Consider the following 24,375-nt stretch of genomic DNA (forward strand, 5'->3'; position numbering starts at 1 on the left):
TGGTTGGCTCTTGAATCCTATATTGAAACTAGTATATAGTTGCTGAATAACAGCCATGTTCAAAACTGTAAGCCTTATATATGTTAACAATGAAGTAATTATGATTGGTTCCCTTTTATAGGGTGTTTTACCAAATATCCGGTTAGATGTATGGAAATACCTCCTGGGATACTACCCCTGGACTTCTACAGAAGAAGAAAGACAGCAAATAAAGAGAAATAAAACTGATGAGTACTACCAAATGAAACTGCAGTGGCGGACCATAACACCATCACAGGAACTGAGGTTTTCAGACTTTCGGGAGAGGAAAAGCCTCATTGGTTGGTGGTTTCTTAACTTTTGTTATAAATGTAGTTGCCCACAGTCCCTTGTATTTTTGCCATTGTTTGCTATATATTAAATTCTAGTACAGGTTATTCTTGTTTATATAACTGTTCTTTTCTTTTTTTCCTTTGAATGTTCTTACATGAATAATAATTTGTGGTGCTTTATTAATACTCTTTCTTTTATTATTTTCTTGGCAGAGAAGGATGTCAACCGTACTGATCGTACAATACAATTCTTTGCTGGTGATAACAATTGCAATCTTCAAGTATTGTCAGATGTCCTGATGACATATGTCATGTATAATTTTGATTTGGGATATGTCCAAGGAATGAGTGATCTCCTGTCGCCAATACTTGTCATTATGAACAATGAAGTGGAAGCATTCTGGTGTTTTGTGGGTTTTATGGACAAAGTGGTAAGCTTGAGTTTTATTTTAGATGTTGGTACCACAGAAACATCGTAGTGTGTCAAATTGAAGTAAAATGGCACTTTTAAAAGTGGAAAATTTACATGTTGCAGTAGTTCCTCAGTTCCCTTCAAATTTTCTCATGAATATGTCTATCATAAATTTGAATTAGTATATGTTACACTATGGATCTGTGAGATCAGTTTACTGCAAGATCAATGTTATTCACGGTGAGATAATCGGGCAGTCCATGTGAACTTTCAGTGCTTACCCTATGTCCTACATCCATGCGGAAGCAGGAAGTCCAGAATGGAATAACAATATGAAAACGATAGATTGCTACACACTACATGGAGAAAATGTTTTCACAGACAAGCACAATCAAAACGAATGTTAGAAATATTGCAGCATTCAGACAAAATCCTTCTTCAGAAGTAGGAAACCTACATTGACACAACTCGTACACACATGGTCACTGTCTGTGGACACTGAGGACCTTTGTGCCTCAAGACAGTGTGTGTGTGTGTGTGTGTGTGTGTGTGTGTGTGTGTGTGTGTGTGTGTGTGTTGGGGGGAGAGAGGAGGGCGGGAGACCTGCTGTTGGGTGAAAGTGTATATTTTTATTTACACGTCAAGTTCCGTAGGACCAAATTGAGGAGCAAAAGGTCATGGAACATGTCAGTACATGAAATTGCAACATAAAAGTATGTACAGATAAAAATAAAATGTTCATGAAACCGAAAAAAGTCAATCCACAACTTTAATTAAACACAGTCTACAATACAACAAGAATAAACTTAATTTTTCAAGGAACTCCTCAACAGAATAGGAGTGACCCACGAGGAAACTCTTCAGTTTCGATTTGAAAGTGCGTGGATTACACCTAAGATTTTTTAAATTAGGTGGTAGCTTACTGAAAATGGATGCAGCAATAGACTGCACACCTTTCCACATAAGGATTAAGGAAGTCCGATCCAAATGCAGGTTTGATCTCTGCCGAGTATTAACTGAGTGAAAGCTGCTTGTTCTTGGGAATAAGCTAATATTGTTAACAAGAAATGACAGTAAGAGGGAAACATTCCACGCAGGAAAAATATATTTAAAAACAAAGATGATGTGACTTACCATACGAAAGCGCTGGCAGGTCGATAGAAACACAAACACACACATACATACACACAAAATTCTAGCTTTCGCAACCAACGGTTGCGTCGTCAGGAAAGAGGGAAGGAGAGGGAAAGACGAAAGGATGTGGGTTTTACGGGAGAGGGTAAGGAGTCATTCCAATCCTGGGAGTGGAAAGACTTACCTTAGGGGGAAAATGAGAAGAAAAGATACTTCTCACCATAGAGTGGAAATGCTTAGTCGCATATAGGCACAACAGAAAGACTCTCACAGTTACAGCTTTCGCCCATAAAGGTCTTGGTCAACAATAGACACACGAATGTGCGTGCCCACACACTTACACTCGCTCAAATGCAATCCCCACACACGACTGCAGTCTCAGGCAAATGAAACCACTGAAACTGTGGTTTCTGTTGCCTGAGCCTGCTGTCAAGTGTGTGAGTTGAGTTTGTGTGAGTGTGTGCGCATGTGAGTATATGTGTTATTATTGTTGACGAAGGCCTTTGTGGCTGAAAGCTATAATTGTGTGTCTTTTTGTTGTGCATATCTGTGACTAAGCATCTCCGCTATATGGTGAGTAGTAACTTTCCTTCTCATAGTATTGTTACATTCCATCCTGGATTTTCCATTATTCTAGTTAATGCCATATTTATCAATGAACAATGCAGCTTTCATTCTCACATGTATAAAAATACACCTTGACTGTTATTGTGTGCCCCAATTACACTCTGAAATTATTGAAATAGAGAGAAGGTAGTTTATCTTTTAAGCAGCCTGTCCCTCAAAAAGAAGTGGCACGTTCTGAAAGGAATTGTTGGCATCAGTGATAAACTTCATATTGTAGGAAATATGTGATGGGGTAGATGAAACATTTTATTCACCAAGCGGCAGCAGAAGAATGCACACATAAAAGGAGGTTATACTTAAGCAAGCTAGAGGAGCCACTGGTTCCTCCTCCTGGCAGAAGGATTGAAGGGGAAGGAAGAGGGGTGGACAAAAAGGACTGGAGAGATTTAGGAAAAGGGGTAGATTTCAGAAAAGTCACCCAGAAACGTGAGTCTGGGGAGACTTACTGAGTGGGATGAGAAGGAAGTCTTTCCTTTTCATCCCGTCCAGTAAGTCTCTCCTGATCTGTGGTTCTACCTGTTTTCCTAAACCTCTCCAGATCTTTTCCATCACCCCTCTTCCTTCTCATTTAACCTTTCTCCCAGGAGGAGGAGCCACTGGCTCCAAAAGTTTGCATGAGTATAACCTTCTTTTATGTCTGTTCTCCTGCTGCTGCAGTGAGTAGATATTTTTATTTATCCAATTGCATTACGTTGTTGAAAACAGATTATTTTCGTTGTTATAGGAAATGTTGCATTCATATCCTGTACAGTAACGATTTTATGTAAGGTTATAGTATCCTTACACCCTTGACACTCATACTGCATTCCTAAGGCCACCACTAGTGGTGCCTTGCCAAACATAACTTTTGCTAGGAAGCAAGTCATATATGTAACAAATTTGGTAGAAATTGCTTAATTTCTTTTAGTGTATTCTTTATGCAAGACCTTTACCCCACCTCCACAAATAAGAGGGTGTCTTGTCCAGTTGTAATTGTCTCCCCATGTTGTGCTAGGTTAAACGTGCCAGGTTCAGTTTAAATTCTTTCAGGCACTCTATAGTGCAACAGCTTGTTAATATTTTAAGTTACCTCATTGTGATCTTAAGCTCAGAGTAGTCTGCAAACCCCGGCTTGTTAAATATTGTTCTTATCCATAGAATAACTTAATTTTTACTAACAACCAGGACTTAGCAACTCCAATCTTTTAAGGCTTCTATTGTGCTTTTAAATAAAACTCATTAGCTGATAAATATGTTGTTACAGGAGACCTTCTGGGTAATGTATAAGTAGTAGTTTTTCAATAAATAAATACTCTTTATTGATCTAAACTTCTGGTCATTGGTATTCCTTGACAGTGAGGCTGGTGCAGAAGGCTCTTTGCTACCTTTGACTACTTCGCACGTCAAGATTTCACACACGTCTCCAACTCTATTGGAATGGCACAAAGACCAGGTGGAATACCTCATGCAAATAATAAAATACACAAAACGGGACTTGTCCAATAATAACTCTTCTTACGTAACAGTTAAAACTTTGTATTAGCGATGATTATTCTGGATGACAAAATGCATATAGTTCTACTAATAAAGTTTGTTCATTTATATTCAAAATTAGTACAAGATTTCACTTCCATTCAACAAATTATTTCTTTCCAAACTTCGGCTATAAAATACCTGGAAAATCTTGTACTGCTGCAATAGCTTCGCTGGAACATAAGCATACAGCTAAACAGTGAACTGTGAGTCAGTGGCAGGTCTAGGGATGCTGAACAGAGAAGACAGAGTGCAGGGGGATCTCAAGATGCTATACTTTCCCTCTTACTTACATCTACATTAAGTTTATACTCCACAAGCCACCCAATGGTGTGTGGCGGAGGGCACTTTACGTGCCACTGTCATTATCTCCCTTTCCTGTTCCAGTCGAATATGGTTCGCGGGAAGAAAGGCTGCCAGAAAGCCGCGTGCATGCTCGAATCTCTGTAATTTTACATTTGTGATCTCCTCGGGAGGTATAAGTAGGGGGAAGCAATATATCCGATACCTCATGCAGAAACGCCCCCTCTCGAAACCTGAACAGCAAGCTACACCGCGATACAGAGCACCTCTCTTGCAGACTCCAGCACTTGAGTTTGCTCAACATTGCTGTAATGCTATCATGCTTACCAAATAATCCTGTGACGAAACGCGCCAGTCTTGTTTGGATCTTCTCTATCCCCTCTGTCAACCTGACCTGTACGGATCCCACACTGATGAACAATACTCAAGTATAGGTCAAATGAGTGTTTTGTAAGCCACCTCCTTTGTTGATATACATTTTCTAAGGACTTTCCCAGTGAATCTCAACCTGGCACCCACCTTCCAACAATTAATTATATATGATCAATCCACTTCAAATCGTTCCATACGCCTACTCCCAGATGTTTTACAGAAGTAACTGCTACCAGTGTTTGTTCCGCTATCATACAATCATACAATGAAGGATCCTTCTTTCTATGTATTCGCAATACATTACATTGGTCTATGTTAAGGGTCAGTTGCCACTCCCTGCACCAAGTGCCTATCTGCTGCAGATCTTCATGCATTTCGCTGCAATTTTCTAATGCTGCAACTTCTCTATACTGCAGCATCATCCACGAAAAGCCGCATGGAATTTCCAACACTATCTACTAGGTCATTTATATACACTACTGGCCATTAAAATTGCTACACCACGAAGATGACATACTACAGATGCAAAATTTAACCGACAGGAAGAAGATTCTGTGATATGCAAATGATTAGCTTTTCAGAGCATTCACACAAGATTGGCGCTGATGGCGACACCTACAACGTGCTGACGTGAGGAAAATTTCCAACCAATTTCTCATACACAAATAGCAGTTGACAGGCGTTGCCTGGTGAAGCGTTGTTGTGATGCCTCATGTAAGGAGGAGAAATGCGTGCTATCATATTTCAGACTTTTATAAAGATCGGATCGTAGCCTATTGCGATTGCGGTTTATTGTATCGCGACATTGGTGCTCGCGTTGGTTGAGATCCAATGACTGTTAGCAGAATATGGAATTGGTGGTTTCAGGAGGGTAATACTGAATGCCGTGCTGGATCCCAACGGCCTCGTATCACTAGCAGTCGAGATGACAGCAGTCTTATCCGCATGGCTGTAATGGATCATGCAGCTACGTCTCGATCCTTGAGTCAACAGACGGGGACGTTTGCAAGACAACCATCTGCACGAACAGTTTGATGACGTTTGCAGCAGCATGGACTATCAGATCGGAGACCATGGCTGTGGTTACCCTGGATGCTGCATCACAGACAGGAGCACCTGCGATGGTGTACTCAACGACGAACCTGGGTGCACGAATGGCAAAATGTCATTTTTTCAGATGAATCCAGGTTCTGTTTACAGCATCATGATGGTCGCATCCGTGTATGGTGACATCACAGTGAACACATTGGAAGCATGTATTCGTCATCGTCATACTGGCGTATCAGCCACCGTGATGGTAAGGGGTGCCATTGGTTACGTGTCTCTGTCACCTCTTGTTCACATTGATGGCACTTCGAATAGGGACGTTACATTTCAGATGTGTTATGACCCGTGGCTCTACCCTTCATTTGGTCCCTGCGAAACCCTACATTTCAGCAGGATAATGCACGACCGCATGTTGTACGTCGTGTACGGGCCTTTCTGGATACAGAAAATGACTGCTGCCCTGGCCAGCACATTCTGCATATCTCTCACCAATTGAAAATGTCTGGTCAATGGTGGCCGAGCAGCTGGCTCGTCACAATATGCCAGTCACTACTCTTGATGAACTGTGGTATCGTGTTGAAGCTGCCTGAGCAGCTGTACCTGTACACGCCATCCAAGCTCTGTTTGACTCAATGCCCAGGTGTATCGAGGCCGTTATTGAGGCAAGAGGTGGTTGTTGTGGGTACCGATTTCTCAGGATCTATGCACCCAAACTGCGTGAAAATGTAATGACATGTCAGTTCTAGTATAATATAGTTGTCCAGTGAATACTCGTTTATCATCTGCATTTCTTCTTGGTGTAGCAATTTTAACGGCCAGTAGTGTATATTGTGAAGGGCAGTGGCCCCATAACACTCCCCTGTGGCACGGCAGAGGTTACTTTAACATCTGTAGACGTCTCTCCATTGAGAACAACATGCTGTGTTCTGTTTGCTAAAAACTCTTCAATCCAGGCACACAGCTGGTCTGATATTCCGCAGGCTCTTACTTTATCAGGCGACAGTGCAGAACTCTATCGAACACTTTCCGGAAGTCAAGGAAAATGGTGTCTACCTGGGAGCCTGTATCTAATATTTTCTGGGTCTCATCAACAAATAAAGCGACTTGGGTCTCACACAATTGCTGTTTCCGGAATCCATGTTGATTCCTACAGAGTAGATTCTGGGTTTCCAGAAATGACATGATATGCGAGCAAAAAACATGTTCTAAAATTCTAAAACAGATCGCTGTCAGAGATACAGGTTTTGCGCATCTGCTCGATGACCCTTCTTGAAAACTGGAACTACTTGTGCTCTTTTCCAATCATTTGGAACGTTCCGTTCCTCTAGGGACTTGTGGTACACGGCTGTTACAAGGGGGGCAAGTTCTTTTGCCTACTCTGTCTAGAATCGAATTGGTATCCCATCAGGTCCAGTGTACTTTCCTCTGTTGAGTGATTTCAGTTGCTTTTTTATTCCTTGGACACTTATTTCGATATCAGCCATTTTTTTGTTCGTGTGAGGATTTAGGGGAGGAACTGCAGTGTGCAGTCTTCCTCTGTGAAACAGCTTTGGAAAAAGATGTTTAGTATTTTAGCTTTATGCATGTCATCTTCTGTTTCAATGCCATAATCATCCCAGAGTGTCTGGATGTGCTGTTTCGAGCCACAACTGATTTAACGTAAGACCAGAATGTCCTAGGGTTTTCTGTCAAGTCGGTACATAGAATTCTACTTTCGAATTCACTGAACGCTTCACGCATAGCTCTCCTTATGCTAACTTTGACATTGTTTAGCTTCTGTTTGTCGGAGAGGTTTTGGCTGCATTTAAATTTGCAGTGAAGCTCTCTTTGCTTTTGCAGTAGTTTCCTAACTTTGTTGTTGAAGCGCTCACAGTTTTACTCGGCACGTACCTGTCTAAAACGCATTTTACGATTGCCTTGAACTTTTTCCATAAACACTCAACATTGTCAGTGTCGGAACAGAAATTTTCGTTTTGATCTGTTAGATAGTCTGAAATCTGCCTTCTATTACTCTTGCTAAACAGATAAACCTTCCTCCCTTTTTTTTGTATTCCTATTTACTTCCATATTCAGGGATGCTGTAACGGCCTTATGATCACTGATTCCCTGTTCTGCGCTTACAGAGTCGAAAAGTTCGGGTCTGTTTGTTATCAGTAGGTCCAAGATGTTACCTCCATGAGTCGGTTCTCTGTTTAATTACTTGGGGTAATTTTCTGATAGTGCACTCAGTATGATGTCACTCGATGCACTGTCCCTACCACCCGTCCTAAACATCTGAGTGTCGCAGTCTATATCTGGTAAATTGAAGTCTCCACCTAAGACTATAACATGCTGAGGAAATTTATGTGAAATGTATTCCAGATTTTCTCTCAGTTGTTCTGCCACTAATACTGCTGAGTCGGGAGGTCGGTAAAAGGAGCCAATTATTAACCTAGCTCAGTTGTTGAGTAAAACCTCCACCCATAATAATTCACAGGAACTATCCACTTCTATTTCACTACAGGATAAACTACTACTAACAGTGACAAACACGCCACCACTGGTTGCGTGCAATCTATCCTTTCTAAACACCATCTGTCCCTTTGTAAAAATTTCAGCAGAATTTATCTCTGGCTTCAGCCAGCTTTCTGTACCTATAACGATTCCAGCTTCGGTGCTTTCTATCAGCGCTTGAAGTTTTGGTACTTTACCAACGCAGCTTCGACAGTTTACAATTACAATATCGATTGCTGCTTTGTCCCCGCATGTCCTGACTTTGCCCTGAACCCTTTGAGGCTGTTGCCCTTCTATTGCTTGCCCGAGGCCATCTAACCTAAAAAAACGCCCAGTCCACGCCACCCAACCCCTGCTACCCATGTAGCCGCCTGCTGTGTGTAGTGAACTCCTGACCTATCCAGCGGAACCCGAAACCCCACCACCCTATGGCGCAAGTCGAGTAATCTGCAGCCCACATGGTCACAGAACCGTCTCAGCCTCTGATTCAGACCCTCAACTCAGCTCTGTACCAAAGGTCCGCAATCAGTCCTGTCGACAATGCTGCAGATGGTGAGCTCTGCTTTCATCCCACTAGCGAAACTGGCAGTCTTCACCAAATCAGATAGCCGCTGGAAGTCAGAGAGGATTTCCTCCGATCCATAGCGACACACATCATTGGTGCCGACATGAGTGACCATCTGCAGATGGTGCACCCTGTACCCTTCATGGCATCCAGAAGGACCCTTTCCACATCTGGAATGGCTCCCCCAGTATGCACATGGAGTGCACATTGGTTTTCTTCCCCTCCCTTGCAGCCATATCCCTAAAGGGCCCCATTATGTGCCTGACGTTGGAGCTCCCAACTACCAGTAAGCCCACCCTCTGCGACCACCCGGATCTTGCAGACTGAGGGGCAACCTCTGGAACAGGACAAGCAGCCATGTCCTGCCGAAGATCAGTATCAGCTGGAGACAGAGCTTGAAACCGGTTCGTCAGACAAACTGGAGAGGCCTTCTGTTCAGCACTCCGGAATGTGTTTCGCCACCTGCCACACCTCGAGACGACCTCCCACTCTATCACAGGTGAGGAGTCAGCCTCAGTGTGAGCAGTGGGCAGTATCCTGGGCAACCACAGCCGAAGTCAGATTGGGGCATTCGTGGGACGAGCTGGCTGTCCCCGACAAACCGCCATCCGGACCCCCACAGTGATACCTGTTGGCAACAGCCTCAAGCTGTGTAACCGAAGCCAACACTGCCTGAAGCTGGGAGCAAAGGGATGTCAACTCAACGCGCGTCCGAACACAGCAGTCACAGTCCCTATCCATGCTAAATACATCGGAACTATCTACAGAGAGCACAAACAATTTGACACAAAATTTAAACGGTTATTGAAATACAAGACTGCCTAGTAAATGCAGTAATGCTGCTGCTTGCGCACCGCTGACACACTGCTCGGTTGCAGAAGGCTAACTGTACTGTCTGTAATGTACAAAGACTATTTGAAAAAAATAAACAAATGACAGACGACTATGCGACTTTACACGTCACAGATATTAAAATGCAAATCTGCCTCTGCTAAATACGAAACTACACAATGATGTGACAGATTTAACTAAACAAGTGCACTAAGAACACTCAAACAAATTTTCAACTTGACTACAGCACTTATATGAACACGAAATATGCCACTTGCTGCTACTTGCGCACTGCTGACACACTGCTCAGCGGCAGAAGGCTGAGATGTATCTCCAGCTAAAATTTAATCATACTAAGCCAGTAAGAAGCTTATTGTCTTTTCAGAGAAAAGCATTCAAAGTAGGATCACCATGTACATGAAATGAATATGCCTATGGACCTCATTCAGTACAGTGAAGAGGATGTTCCAGGCATCATTTGAGAGAGCAAGGTGCACCCAGCTGCATATTGTGGCACAAATAGACAGTGCTTACCTCTTGGGCTCAGAGGTCACACTTCGGTCATTCCAGCAACTGTCGGAGAAGATTGAGAAGACCATCTGTGCTCACAGAAATTCACCAAAGCTCTCAATATGCAGCATTGTCTCTGGAACTGGTGTTAAAGAGTGGGCTGTGAAGTTCTTGGTGTGCATCACAGTGTTTATATCTGTAGGGTCTCTCTAATGGATCAGGATGACTGAACATCAGAAACTGCTCACCACATAGCTGACTGTGTGGAGTGCACCCAATGTTTCTTACATCAGATTCCCTATCCTGTCCAGGCAATTAAGTGTTAAAGATCCCAAAGCATTAGTATAGGGGGTCTTACAGTACCAGATACAGAAAACTGGCTAAAACATGAAACTGACTACCGTGAGATTTTGGAAGTACATCTAAATCTTTTATCCACTGCTATTAACCAATAAAGACTCAAATGTACTGAGGTAGTAAATGAAGTTTCAGGTGAAGTTGTTTGGATGAGACTCAGTATAAAGAGTGGTCATACTTACATAACTGGGTCCTCCAATTGACTTCCACATTCACTCCCAGATGTAATAAATTACTTCAAAGAAAACTTCGTCTCAATAATACTTATATTCTCTAGTCATACTGTCATAATTCAGTAATTGATTAGGATGATTACAGTTCTATAATCATTCTTAGGATTCTTTCTCTCACTTATTACTTCCTTCTCCTATGAGAATTTTTGTTGGCGTGAAAAATGCCAGAGTTGCATCGTGGTTTGAAGGTCACATCATAGTGTCCCTCTATAACTGGCTGCGTAAGTCAGTTCAAAGGTCAGAGGAAGATAACAGCATATTTCCTCTACCAAGATCATACCTACTAAAGCACTGTGGTGTTCAAACTAGTATTTGGCTTGATGACAGCTTTACTTTTTAAATGTTGGGCCTGACAAGCAATCCTGTATTCTCTAAAAAGACTTAGAACTGATAGTTCAGATGCCTGTTCTTGATGGAAATTTGTTAGATCTAATGGCAACAAGTAGATCTTACCTTTTGGAAGATGTCCACATTGAAACTAGTATCAATGACCTCAAGGCAAAAGTAACAAAAGGCAGTTAAAACAAGAGGAATGATTTTTGTGCTCAGCTCCCAGCATTCACCGCGGGACACAAAGATATTGAGCATCTTCGGTCGGAATTTAAAGGTATTGTCCACCATGTGCTAGAGAAGTATGTGCCTAGCAAAAGTATAGGGGAGGGAAAGGATCCACCTTGGTACAACAAACATATTAGGAAGTTGCTGAGAAAGCAGAGAATTTTGCACAGTCATTTTAAACGTAGTCACTGCCCCGCTGACAAACAGAAATGATGCGAAATGAAAGCAGCCGTCAGGAGGACAATGAGAGACTCTTTTAACGAATTTGAAAGCAATATTTTATCTGCAGATTCTAAAAATAACCCCAAAAAATTTTGGTTGTACGTAAAATCTATGAATGCTACAAATAATTCAATCAATACCTTCTCTTGCTGACAGTATGGGTAATGTAACTAATGATGATAAACAGAAGGCCGAAATTCTAGACCTAGCTTTCAAAAACTTGGTTACGATAGAGGACTGCAGCACCATTCCTCCTTTCAATTATCAAACAAACGAAAGAATGGCTGACAGTGTTTAGTGTATCTGGGATTGACGCCAGAAAGGCATCTGGCTCAGACGGTATCCCTGTAAGATTTTATGTTTATGCTACAGATATAGCACCATTCTTACCCATCATCTATCAGAGATCATTGGAATGGCGGAAAGTTCTATGGGACTGGAAGAAGGCCCAGGTCATAGCAATCTATAAAAAGGGTAGAAAATCGGATGCACATAATTACCGGCAAATTTCACTGACATCGATTTGTTGCAGAATCATGGAACATATTTTGTGTTCAGACATGACGACCTTTCTAGACTCTGAGAAGCTCATCTGCAGAAACCAGCACAGTTTTAGGAAACATCGGTCATGTGACACACAGCTGGCGCTCTTTGTGCATGATGTACAACAGACTCTAGATACCGGAATAAGACTTATGTAAGGATAAGACCCTTTATTGGTCTGTACAGCAAGAAGATAAACAGCTTTCATCACATAATATACTATTATTGTTCAGCTGCTTATTTTCTGTACCACACATCTGCCAACCTCACACTCTTCGATTCTCACGCTGCGGTAGGTAGCAATATACCATATGCTGGAGTGTGGTCTTTCCAGAGTCGGGACTTGGTGAGATTGCCAAATGATAGGTGTGGAATGACCTGCAAGCCGAGGTTGCTGCACTACACCTCCACAATGAAAAGATAAAAAATTTAACCAATTTGAGCTATGGAATGTCTGTCAGCTCAAAACAGAACTACTCTTTCAATTTGTAAATGGCTTCTGTTGTGGCTGGATGGTGAGTTTGCGAGGTGACTGCTGCCTGTGGGTGGTGGTTTCCGGATGGACCGCAGTGTTCTGGATGATGTTGCAGTATAGTGGCTGTGACATAGTATGTGTTCACTTAGGTAGGCTTGTTTGCATCAGTTGATACACTCTACTTTGTATACCCCTTTAATGTGGAGAGTGTGTGTCCTGTTACTTCATCCTGTAGCTGTGGATAGGCTTTGGTAGGCCAGCTGCAATGATCTGTGCAGTGGACTGTGACGAGGAAAACATGTTTTGTCATTGCCTTGTGTTTGGAAACAAAAATACCATGTTTTCCATGCCGTGTAATTTTAAGCAGTTGCGCGGACTCCATTTGCCTCTGGGGATCCAGTAGGAAATCTTGAGTAGAGTGCATGGGCTAGGTTGTTGTCATTTGAAAAACTATCCTGGTAGACACAGAGGTTTGCCATACACCAACCTTACTAGGAAGAGCTGCAAGCCTTCTTAACACACAGCTTAATCACAACAGCACTACTTTTACGGTGTCAATCCACAAAGCACTCATGTGGCATGTTATAGCAGCCTTCAAGGAAGATGTAGGAGCTCCACAATGCAGTATGATATGGGAAAGTCTGTGTCATGTGTGTTCTGTCTGTGAATGGAGGTACAGCAAATAATGTAAGGTATGAGTAACCAACACAGTTCATTCCTCAAGAAACAAAGACAAAAACAGAACTATACAGAACTTCAATGACTGGGCTATTGCGGCAACAGGGACAGCGATTAGCGAAATTTGTGGATGAGACCAGTGGTCAGAGTGCTGGGTAAATGAAATTTCACAATAGTTCAGTTCCAAGCACTCAGAGTCCAGACGAGGGCGTGGTGTCATGTTAACAGTTTTGGCATAGTCCAGCAAAAGACTGCCTGAATGTGGTGTTACGTGAGCTTATGAAGGCATGATGGTGTAGGAATATGCCCACCATCATTGAGTCTGCAGTAGTGTAGCATGGGGTGATTGGGGCAGTGCTGTTATGAAGCTATTTTGTGATAATGCACTGGTTAGGTTTTGCTATGATACTACGGAGGCAGCTATGTGCAGGGGCCATGGCTGCACTGTCCGGGTGGGTGGTGATCCTCATGAGCTGGAAACTGCTGGATGTGAGAGCCACAGCCATGTGGCAGCAGGCACCATGATGTAGGCATTGATGAAAACACAATATGTGTCCCATACAATCGAGTCATTAAATAAAATATTTCTGCCTGCCGCAGCTGACCCTGGCCATAAGTCACTTGCTAGGAACAGCCAAAAATGTGAAATCCGATCACAGGTGAACACATATGTCACATTCTCAGCAGTCTGTTTCCAGTGGGAATAGGTCTCGCCACTTAGTTGTATCAGTAACTGTGACCCAGTAGCAGTAGTTACGTGCGACTGGGGGGTGTCCTACAAAATACAGGTGGATATGTGTAAACGTTTTTGAGTGGAACTTGTAGGTGCCATGTTACTTTGCACATCTGGCAGGGAATGCATGTCTGAGTCCATGTACATCAGTCCTCCTTAATACTGGGTCACATAAAATTGCGTTACTAGTGCCCTCATAATGTGGATTCCTGGATAGCTGAGTTAGTGTGAAGTAAAAAAAATCTGTTGTTGTAACGGCAGTACATACAGCCACTGTTGACCTGCTGACTCATTGCAGCAAATTGACTCTTCAGTGGCTGGCAGTGGCATGTGATGCAAGTGCAGGGCCATCTTGCCTTTCAGAAGGTCCTTTAACTCTTCATTGTTTTGTGCTGTCACCAGCTTTGTGAAATCTGCAGTTGTGGAAATGCTTTTCTTTCTATACAAAGCATTGGCGTTGAAATTTTTTGAACCACGTACCTGCCGAGTTTCTAGTGTTAGCTACAAAATAAAATTTAGTTGGCTAATTTGCACTGGGAGATTTCTGGGTGTGAAAATGTGAAAGGCAGTGGTCGATGGTCTGTATATATAGTGAAGGAATGCCCTTCAGCCATTCTTCCTTGACTGCTAAACGTCTGTATAAATGGTTGTTAAGGTCACTATTTCTGTTGTATTCTTGAAGAAACTCAAAGACTGCCAGTGTCCATTTACATTCTGTTATAGCATGGCACAAACAGCATAGGATGAGGCGTCTGAGAAAATCGCTAGTGGACCAACGGTGTTCATATGCAAGAGCAGCATGGCTTGCATGTGGCTTGTATGGCAGGCTTCAAATGCTCGCTGTATTTCATTAGTCCAAGTAACAGCTGTGGTACCTGGTATTTTGGTGCCGGCAGTGGTGGTACACAGATACCAGACTGCAGTAGTGAGCTGGTAGAGTTATCTTAGTTGCCACAGGTGTGCCAGCCATCTGGGTTCTTTGGTACCAGGTGAGGGGCAGAAGCCGAATTGATTTATAACGGTCTTGCCATGCCTGCTTGGAGCATTGGATCAAATTATGCTTTTGCATTGTATAGTTTGTTGAGGGCCAGCCATCTGGGACATGAGGAAGTAAGAGGACAAGGCAAGGTCCTGATGTGATTGATTGTTGAGTGCTGGAACAATGACAGCACCATATCATCTTGAGTGAGTGCTAAGAAACATTTAGCAGGCACACCTATAGCTATGGTGAGATCAGAAAGTGTACCAAGGGATGGAGTGTGAATGATGTGACCCCCTCCCTCCACCCCCCTCCCCCACCCCCTCCCCCGGCCCCCTCCCCCACTCCCACCCCATCCCCCTCCCCGTCCCCCTCCCCTGTCCCCCTCCCCCTCTCACCCTCTCCCCCTCCCCCCTCTCCACCCCTCTCCCCCCTCTCTCTCCCCCCTTTCCCCCCCTCTCCCCCCCTCTCCCCCCTCTCCCCCTGACCTTCCTCCTGAACATAAGGTCTGGTAAACAGTTGTCTCATAACTTTGTAGACTTTTCTTTTTGATAAAATGGGATAAATTAAAATGACCCATGGCTTTCTTACTCCAACAATAGGATACTCTCATGTGCTAGTAGCATACAGACTAGAGCAAACTGCATTTAACTAGTTACTTTTTGTACTGGAATAAGATGGTAGATGTTATTTCACCTGCATATCCACCCCATGTTTTTGCAGAAAACTTTGGTGCAAAATTTAAGGGCCAGTGAAATGTAATTCTGCTCCCTAACATACAGCACATATGAACTGGGCTAATTGTATCTTGTGTGTCTGAAATACCTATTTGCAAGAGTACACTGTGTCATAGCTCAATTTGCAATTAATATCTAATTATTTATAATTGACATCTAATTTGTGTAATTGATGTATTGTGTAGTAATGGTTGTTTTTTCCTCTCTCAGTTCTCAAATTTTGAGTTGGACCAGGCTGGTATGAAGCTGCAACTCCAGCAGCTCCACACTCTTTTAGCTGCTGCAGAGCCTCAGTTAGCAACATACCTTGATCAAAATGATTCTGCAAATATGTTCTTCTGTTTCCGTTGGCTACTTGTTCTTTTCAAGAGAGAATTTCCTTTACATGATGTCATGCGTCTATGGGAGGTAAGCTGAGAATGTCTCTTCGGAACTTGGGGTGATATTGCACTATATTGACATTACTTCAGAGCTATTTTCATTAGTTTTATTTTTCTGTAGTTTGATATCTGACTAGTGCGCATAAAGTAAACTCTGTAATGATCTTTTCCAGGTACTATGGACAGATTTGCCATGCCCAAACTTTCATCTTCTTATCTGCGTAGCTATTTTGGACACAGAGAAAAACAACCTTATTGGCAGCAGATATGGTTTTACTGAAATATTGAAGGTAGGCTTGGCTAATTTCACCTCATTTTTCATGATTAGGTTCGAAAAGGAGCAACATAATGATTTACCATTTAGCCATGATACCTGAAATGCATGGAAGTTACATAAATTGCAATGCCTGAGTCTGGAAACTATGCCTGTTTCAGGGGTGAAAGCAAATCTCATCTCGTTTGTAAAATTCCTCCTTTGACTTTATTGCTGGGATTTCCTATCCCTAGACACTCTATGGTGACAAATCTTCTGTATCTTGATTCAGTTTGGGAGTTTATTACCCTTGGTAGTTCATTGGTTAGGTGCCAAACTACAAATTAAAAGATCTGGCATTTGATTCCTGCTTAGTCCAAGGATTTTTTTCTGTCACTAATCACTTTCTTCATCTCTGGCAGTATTTGTTAATATGAAATATTGCAAGCTGCACTGTCATTTAGAGTTAAGGCAGTGGTATGTCAGTTCCAGTAGAACCGTGCCGTTTACGTTTATTTCATTGGCAGCTCAGCAAGAGCAGCTGGAGGCATAGAGCAGTGTTTCCACAACCCATACAGAAAACACAAGTAAGCTAACATTTCATTCAGGTTGCTTGAACTTGCAAACTATTCAGTGCACAAATGAGCTTGGCTGCAGTGTGTTCTGGATGAGCTGCATTAAGTTTTAATGTTAGTTTTATTTGTGGTGGCAAATTAGGACATTGTAACAGCAGTTTACGAAAATACACTTCCGGCCAACATTATGAAATTTTTTATAAGCAAGAATTTTTTTTTAAATTTTTATTTTACTGGAATTAAATGCATTCGTCTTTTCAGTGATCAGTCCCTGTAGACCAAGTGCTGTATCAACGATCTGCATCCATCTTCTGTATCTCACTATCTCTCTGCACTGTGTGGGGATTCCTAATGCTGTGACGTCCTTCTGCCATCTTTCAACTGTTTTCGAGTTTGGGCCAGTGGTCTAGTTGCTTTGAGAGTGCCCTAAGATGCCTTCTTAGGAATTCTGTTGCTTTCCATTCTAGCCACATGCCCAGCCCATTGCAGTCTCCTACTTTCTGATTTCTAGACGATAGTTGGTTGCTTTATTAACCCATACGTTTCAGTCTTCTTTCAAATTCTCCAGATGTCATTCTCTGATGCAGGTCCCCAGATTTTTCTCATCACTTTTCTTTTGAAAACATTCAGTTTTTCTCTCTCTCTTTTGTGGTAAGCTTCCAGCTTTCCAAACCATACAGTACTACTGGGCAGATGGTGTTATATACGGCATAACAATTATTGAACTATATGAAAAAAACCAGTTAATTAGTTACAAACTATCGTGTGCACACACTTTATTCAACATGTAAACATCCCTATGGGTATTTGCATTTAGGTTATGACCTGTTCAATATGCCTGCTATCATTGGTTATGATGTGGTGCAGATGAATAGCAAAATTCTGAGTAACCCGCTGAAGTGTCGGAACATCGATGCTGTCGATGAGCTCCTGAATGGCTGTTTTCAGCTCAGCAATGGTTTTGGGGTTATTGCTGTACACCTTGTCTTTAATACAGACCAACAAAAAGGAGTCACATGTGTTCAGATCTGGAGAATATGGTGGCTAATTGGGGCCCATTCCAATGGCCTCAGGGTACCCCAGAGCCAGAATGCCATCCCCAGAGTGCTCAGTCAGGACGTGAAACACACTCCTGCTTCGATGGTATAGAGCTCTGTCTTGTATGAACCCCATTTTGTCAAAATCAGAGTCTCTTTGGATAATGAGGATGAAAATCTTCCAGACCTACATGTACCATTCGGTAGTCACTATGCCATCAAGAAATATTGCACCGGTTATTCTGTGTGGGCTTTGCACACCACAAAGTCATCTGTTGAAGGTGAAAAGACTTCTCGATTGAGAAATGCGGATTCTCAGTCCCCCAAATGTGCCAAATTTGCTTATTGAAAATGGGCTTTGTTGCTAAACCAAACCATCATACCCCACAACCAACCATGCAGTTTGAATGTCCTAATGCAAACTGTTGAGAAGTTATGACAATTTTATTTCATTTAGGTCAATAATTGTCAGCCTGTATCTTCATCTTTGTCGTGACTGACAAAGCTTTACTTTTGAGTGGGCTGCTTACAGACATCTTGATCCTGAGGAAATTCTCTCATTTATATCCAGTGTTATGATATTTTTATTGCTGAAGCACGACCTGAGGTGTTTAAACTGATAATCTTTTCTGAATCTAGAATGGTGGTCAATTTCAAAGTGTGGATTTGGGTTTATGACTCAACCTATTTCCATATATTGTGTTTTCTCTTGCTTTATAAAGCCTCTTTTTGCTGGCACTGTGTCTGACAGATCTGTATATGTCCTTCAGTTCTTCTGCTGCTTTACTGATTAAGACTACATCATCTGTGAATGCCAGGAGTTTTATTTACTTCACTGTGTTCGAATCTGAGACCATTGTATGGATGTAAATTACTGTCTCAAACAACTTTCTCCAACGCAAGGTTGAAGAGAACAAATGAAAGAGCATATCCTTATCCCAAGCCTCGTTTGATTGGGAAGTTGGGGGATGTGGATCCTCTGAACTTCAGTTCTGCCTGTAAGCCATCTGTGTATAGTTGTATCATTCTGATTATTTTACAAGGTTACTAAATTTTCTTAGTGTGTTGTAGAGGCTACTTGAATACATTTTTGCAAACAAAATGTAAGAGTACACCAAATTTTCACCTACTCGAAGTTAGAATTCTGTCAGAGTATTCTAAAATGAAATAATTTCAATGAGATATGAAGCATAATGGTCCATTCGCGCATATTAAGAAGTCCCTCTGCATGGTTTTGTTAAGAGAAATGGGTTGCTGGGTCTGCAATTAATGTATTAAGTTATCTGATTTGTCTATTTGTTTCTAACATAACAAAAAAATAGATTTACACATCTTTACAGTGGTACAAAATGTATTTTAAATAGGCCAGCTGGTGTTGGGAGAAAGGATGAAAATGATACAAAAAACAGCAACTCAGTTTTGCTACAAATTTTATATAGTAAACAGTGACATATGTTTTGTGTGATACAGATTGAATTCTTGAAATAATCTGCATTTGGAGTCAGTTGCTAATAATTTCCTTTTTATTGAAAAGTCAGAATTAGCAAATTATTATTTTATTTTGTTATTGAACTTCTTGCAAACTGCATACTTCAAACATTCAGCAGAATCTGCTCCATGGCTTGCCAGATTTCACGTGGGTCTGGTGTGCAGGCCACATGTGGGCCAAGTCTCAGCCTGTCTTGTTCCTTCTCACAAGCAGTCAGTACAGTGCTACATTTCATTTAGTACTCCAGTGTGGCATTTTTCAGTCGGAAAATTTCTCTTCAGTTTGGCAGAATCACAGTGGAAGCACTGTTTATCCATCGCGATTTGTTCTGGTACAGATGTTTGCAGGTCCAGTGGCTGTTTGTACAAAAAGAGGCAGGCTTGTGACAATAGATCACTAGGCTATTGATCTATCATCACAAGTTTTTAGAACTGAATGGGAATGACGGAACAGAGGGATGAGAATTCTCAATATCCATTATGCAGTTGCATAATTGACGGGTACTACAAATTTGCTATGAAAAATTACAGTACCATGCAAGAAGAATTTAAAGATTTAATTGGCAATGAGAGAACAAAAAAACTGCAGTGATCAATGGACAAGATTCATTGTTCTGTACATCAGGAAGCACTTTGTGCTAAATTTGCAGGCATCAAGCTCGTGAAGAAATTGGTGGTATGAATAGCAAATTTTCTGAAGTCACAGGCACTATTCTTCTATTAGTTGGAACTGTTTTCCATGGAACTGAACAAAAAATATGGAAATATTATATATAACTACAAGGTACATTCATTAAGATAAAGGGCATGCCTAGAATTATTTTTTGATTTAAAACTTGCTGTTGAATTTATTATGGAAAAAGAAGTGTAGTAACGAAAATTAGAACATGTGGAATGAATTACAGACCTCTGATTCTAAGAGGGCTTGACTGTGTACTGCCTGCAGCAAGACATTGCAAGCCGAGGAACAATTTCTTTCTGGTTAGGGATGCATTTAAAAAGAAAATAAAGTTGTAAAAGGGACACATTCTTACAGACACAGGTCTTTTTCCTAAGGTTACTGCCATTAAAGAAAATGTGACATCTATAGAATTCATTGTGGCCATGAAAGAATAAAGAGTATAGTTTCCTAAACATTTTGAGGACACTGCCAGTCTTACTTGTTTTGAGCTGTGTTTAAAGACCATCTGCCATTTCAGTTGAAACCTCCTGTGTGCATGTGGAGAGATAACTGACTGACCTGCAAGGTAATGCTTGTTTTAATGAAAAATCCTTTGTCAACACTGTCCAGGACATATATTTTGCTTTCCACAGGTAGAGTTTTCATGTCTCCATAAAGAAGTTACAAAACTGCTATGATATTTTATCGACCTATTTATGTGAAGGATCTTTCTTGATCGTGAAACTAAATAAGTTATGATTACATTTCAACCTCACTGCGGAAATCTGTGAAATTGTCTGCATCTGTCTGTATTATGCCAGTAGTGTGAACCAGATAAAAATTGTGTCTTAAGTGCACCAAAAATTAATGGCCGCCCCTGATCTAGAAAAACTGTTGGTGATTTCCCAGATTTGATATTAGTGTGTCCATTAAACTCATGGTAAATATGACAGGTTTCATTTCTCCTTAATAATATTGTGCCTTAATTGATTTGAGAAGCAGGAGATCGTTTGAGAGAAAACTCTGTGAAGGCAGATGAATATGTTCGGGCCCTTGACGGAAAGCATTACCATTGTTTTTTCCAGTTGTCTGTCCAGCACTGCTTGACATCATGTCAAGAATTGACTTGTATTTCATTGAGCCACATCACATTGTTCAGTACCACACAACAAAAATAGTAATAACAAATAAAGCCTTAACTCCTACAACAGTAAGAATTAAAACAAACAAAATCACGGTGCAACAATCACATGGGACAGCAATCTGCCTCAGTGTGGCAGAAACTGAAACTGAAGCATAGTGCAAACAGGAAGGGTTGTTTTTTGGGGGGAGGGGGAGCGCAGTTGACAGTTTCATAACCACAGGGGCTTCCTACTTCCTGCAGCTAAAAGTCTCATAAGATTGCTGGAATGTTTGTTGTGGTTCCCACATGGACTTCATCCCCCTACTTCTGTTACAGCTGTTAACTCTAAATTACTTTAAATAGACTGTAGCTAAGCATAGTGGTGTTGAAACCCACTGTAAGAGTTCATGACAGCTGTATCTTTCTACTAGAGCAATTAATTTCATCACAGCTACATATTCTGGAAAGATGAACTTGAATTACTATTTGAACAGAGCAAATGTTAGCTGTCCATGTCAACAATAACAACAATTTTTCCCTGCGACCAGTTGCTGTCTTTTTCCAAGTTCGAAGGAATCTTGGCTACAAAACACTGTTGTTAATGGAATTTTGTTTGTATATGTGTCTGCTGTTGATAAATGTCCTTTATTAAACTGATATGCCATATTAAGCTGATGTAAAATTTATTACTCTATAGATCATCAGAGTTTTCTCTTAAGCCATTTTCTTGCTTTTTGTCCTCATTTAAGTGTGTTAAATTCTATGTTTTTCGCAGCATGTAAATGATCTGTCCCTGCATATTGACTTGGAGCTCATTCTGTGTAAGGCAGAAAGTATTTTTCTGCAATTGTCTGAGGCCACAGAACTCCCTGATGCTGTCCGCAGGATAATTGGACTTGCACCAATAGAAACCAATGGCCATGCCACAGACGGGGGCAGCGATGATGAAGCAAATCATGTAGCTGATGGTCCAGTTCGTGAGGGTCCACACTCAATTGACTCAGTCACATTAGTGGCTGGTTTGGGAGAAGCTGCTTATGAAAAAGGACTTGATCTGCACTACACTTAAGACTGAGGACTTCACAGTTGCAAGCTGTTTGTTTGTTGTTGTAATGCTGAAAATTCAAACCACTGAAGGTGGATGGAATAGCCGGAGATATAACTGACTTTGAGGAATAAAATTAATGGATAATGTACACACTTACTGAAATCAACTTTTGATTTTAACTGCAGAAATGCAAGGAAAAGGTAATTGCTACTTACTGTAAAGAGGACACGTAAAGTTGCAGACAGGCGCGACTAAGACACTTATACATTAGTTTTCAGACACGGTCTTTGTGAGGAGGGAAAAACACACACACACACACACACACACACACACACACACAAAAAGCAAGCACACTTCATACACATATAACTGCCATCTTCGGAATCTGACCCGAGCTGCTGGGCAAGTTTGTGAGATGTGCTTGCATTTGTAGATGAATGTGTGTGTTTCTTTTTCTGACAAAGGCTGTGGTTGAAAGCTAATGTGTAAGTGTCTTTTAGGTCTGCCTGTCTGCAACTTAATGTGCCATCTTAACGGTAAGTGGCAATCCACCTTTTCCTTAAATTGTTGGTATTCCAACCTGGAGTTTCCATTGTTTCAATTTTAACTAGTAATTTAATTAGTAACGCCAATTTCTTGAGTCTGAGAAATTCTGGAAAGAATGACATTTGGTCCTGATGATGTCTGTGAGTATTTTAAACTGTTTGTGAGTATTTTAAATGCATTTTTTTTATTAGGCCCAGTTACATAAAATTTGTCCAAGAACTTTACAGTTTTGACCTCACTGGCCATGAGAAGGTCTGCAGAATTGTCTATCACGTAGATCTTAAGATAGTGATGATGGCTGAAATTGGTAATTTCTTGTGGCAAGTTAATGTGGCTGCTGTAGAATAACCTATCTAAAACAAATAATTCAGACGTACGCACTCTACCATAGCACCCCTAAAATACCATGATGTCTCCAGAAAACTATTATTGTTAATTTTGTCATCATTGATTGAAGGGTATATTTACCAGAACTGTTGTTAGTTATGGCTAGGATCTGCATATTATATTGAGAAAGTGTCATAGCGGTAATTAAATGTGAAAACTTTCTCGAAGACACATGACTTAGCCTTTGTAAGGCTGTGGAGAATAATCAAATCTGAAGTTCTTCATTGGAATCATGTATTGTAAATTAATTTTAATTTAGTTGTATATACATTTGTACCAAAAAAGAAAGACTGCTTTTAATATTGTGCAGTTAATTGAACCAAGTTATTTAATGGTCCTAATATTGTGCACTCTTCTGCAGTATCTGTGGGTAAACCTCAACGTGTACAAATACATTTGTAATATCTACATAATGCTGTTCCTGAAGTATCTGCATGAGTTTCTTAATTCTGTCACTTCATGTTAAAGAAAGTATATCTAACTTTTGTAAATTTTATATATATATAAACAATCCATTTCATGAACATGACTCAGTTATACAGTTATTTTAATGTGATGACATACTATACTTAGAGCAAGATTTCTTGCATGGTGACTAGGCTATTCCTTCTTTCACAAAAGGTTTTTGCAGTTAAGTGAAATGAGGTATTAGTTTTCCTACATGTCAATGTTATAATAGATTGTAGAATTTATTAAGAATATTACATATTTGTGTGCCTTCTTGTACACTTAGAATTTTGTAATGTTAGTGAAATTTATTTTGAGCATTGGTTTCAGCAGTTATAAAGATTATAAATTGTAATTATACTGTGTAACTATTGCCAGTATTGGACATGTCTCTCTGCTGCCTTAATTTGTTCTGTGAAACAGAGCAATCACAATAAATGTGCTTGATTATTTGAACACTCATGTACACATAATCATATGTTGAATATAGAGTGAAAATTATATTTTATGAGCTTCTTTCAAATTATTGTCTTATTTTAGTTTAAATAGTAGTCCGTTCTTTGAGAGATTGCCAACAGAACTTGTGTGTGCGTGTGTGTGTGTGTGTGTTAGAGAGAGAGAGAGAGAGAGAGAGAGAGAGAGAGAGAGAGAGAGAGAGAGAGATTTCACCCCAAATGAATGAAAATGATAAAACTGACACTCACAATTAGTCCGGCCAATGAAGGAAAACTACTCAAAAAAGTAAAATCGTGTTGTCACAAATTTTCACATGGTACTAGAAAGGAGTGTCCTGAACAA

General features: G+C 40.9%; 1 protein-coding gene across 2 annotated transcripts in view; it reads left to right on the forward strand.

The window, feature by feature from the left end:
- Positions 1–24,100, forward strand: part of LOC124802657 (TBC1 domain family member 15) — a 57,373-nt gene extending 33,273 nt beyond the window's left edge. For both annotated transcript variants that reach the window (XM_047263562.1, XM_047263563.1), the window contains 5 exons: positions 122–320; positions 525–742; positions 15,843–16,040; positions 16,186–16,302; positions 21,925–24,100. In XM_047263562.1, the coding sequence (XP_047119518.1) occupies positions 122–320; positions 525–742; positions 15,843–16,040; positions 16,186–16,302; positions 21,925–22,218 (1,026 nt within the window). In that variant the 3' untranslated portion in view covers positions 22,219–24,100. The remainder of the gene's footprint in view (positions 1–121; positions 321–524; positions 743–15,842; positions 16,041–16,185; positions 16,303–21,924) is intronic.
- Positions 24,101–24,375: the final 275 nt, after the last annotated feature.

Source organism: Schistocerca piceifrons, chromosome 6, assembly GCF_021461385.2.
Source record: "Schistocerca piceifrons isolate TAMUIC-IGC-003096 chromosome 6, iqSchPice1.1, whole genome shotgun sequence".
In the NCBI taxonomy this organism is placed as follows: domain Eukaryota; kingdom Metazoa; phylum Arthropoda; class Insecta; order Orthoptera; family Acrididae; genus Schistocerca; species Schistocerca piceifrons.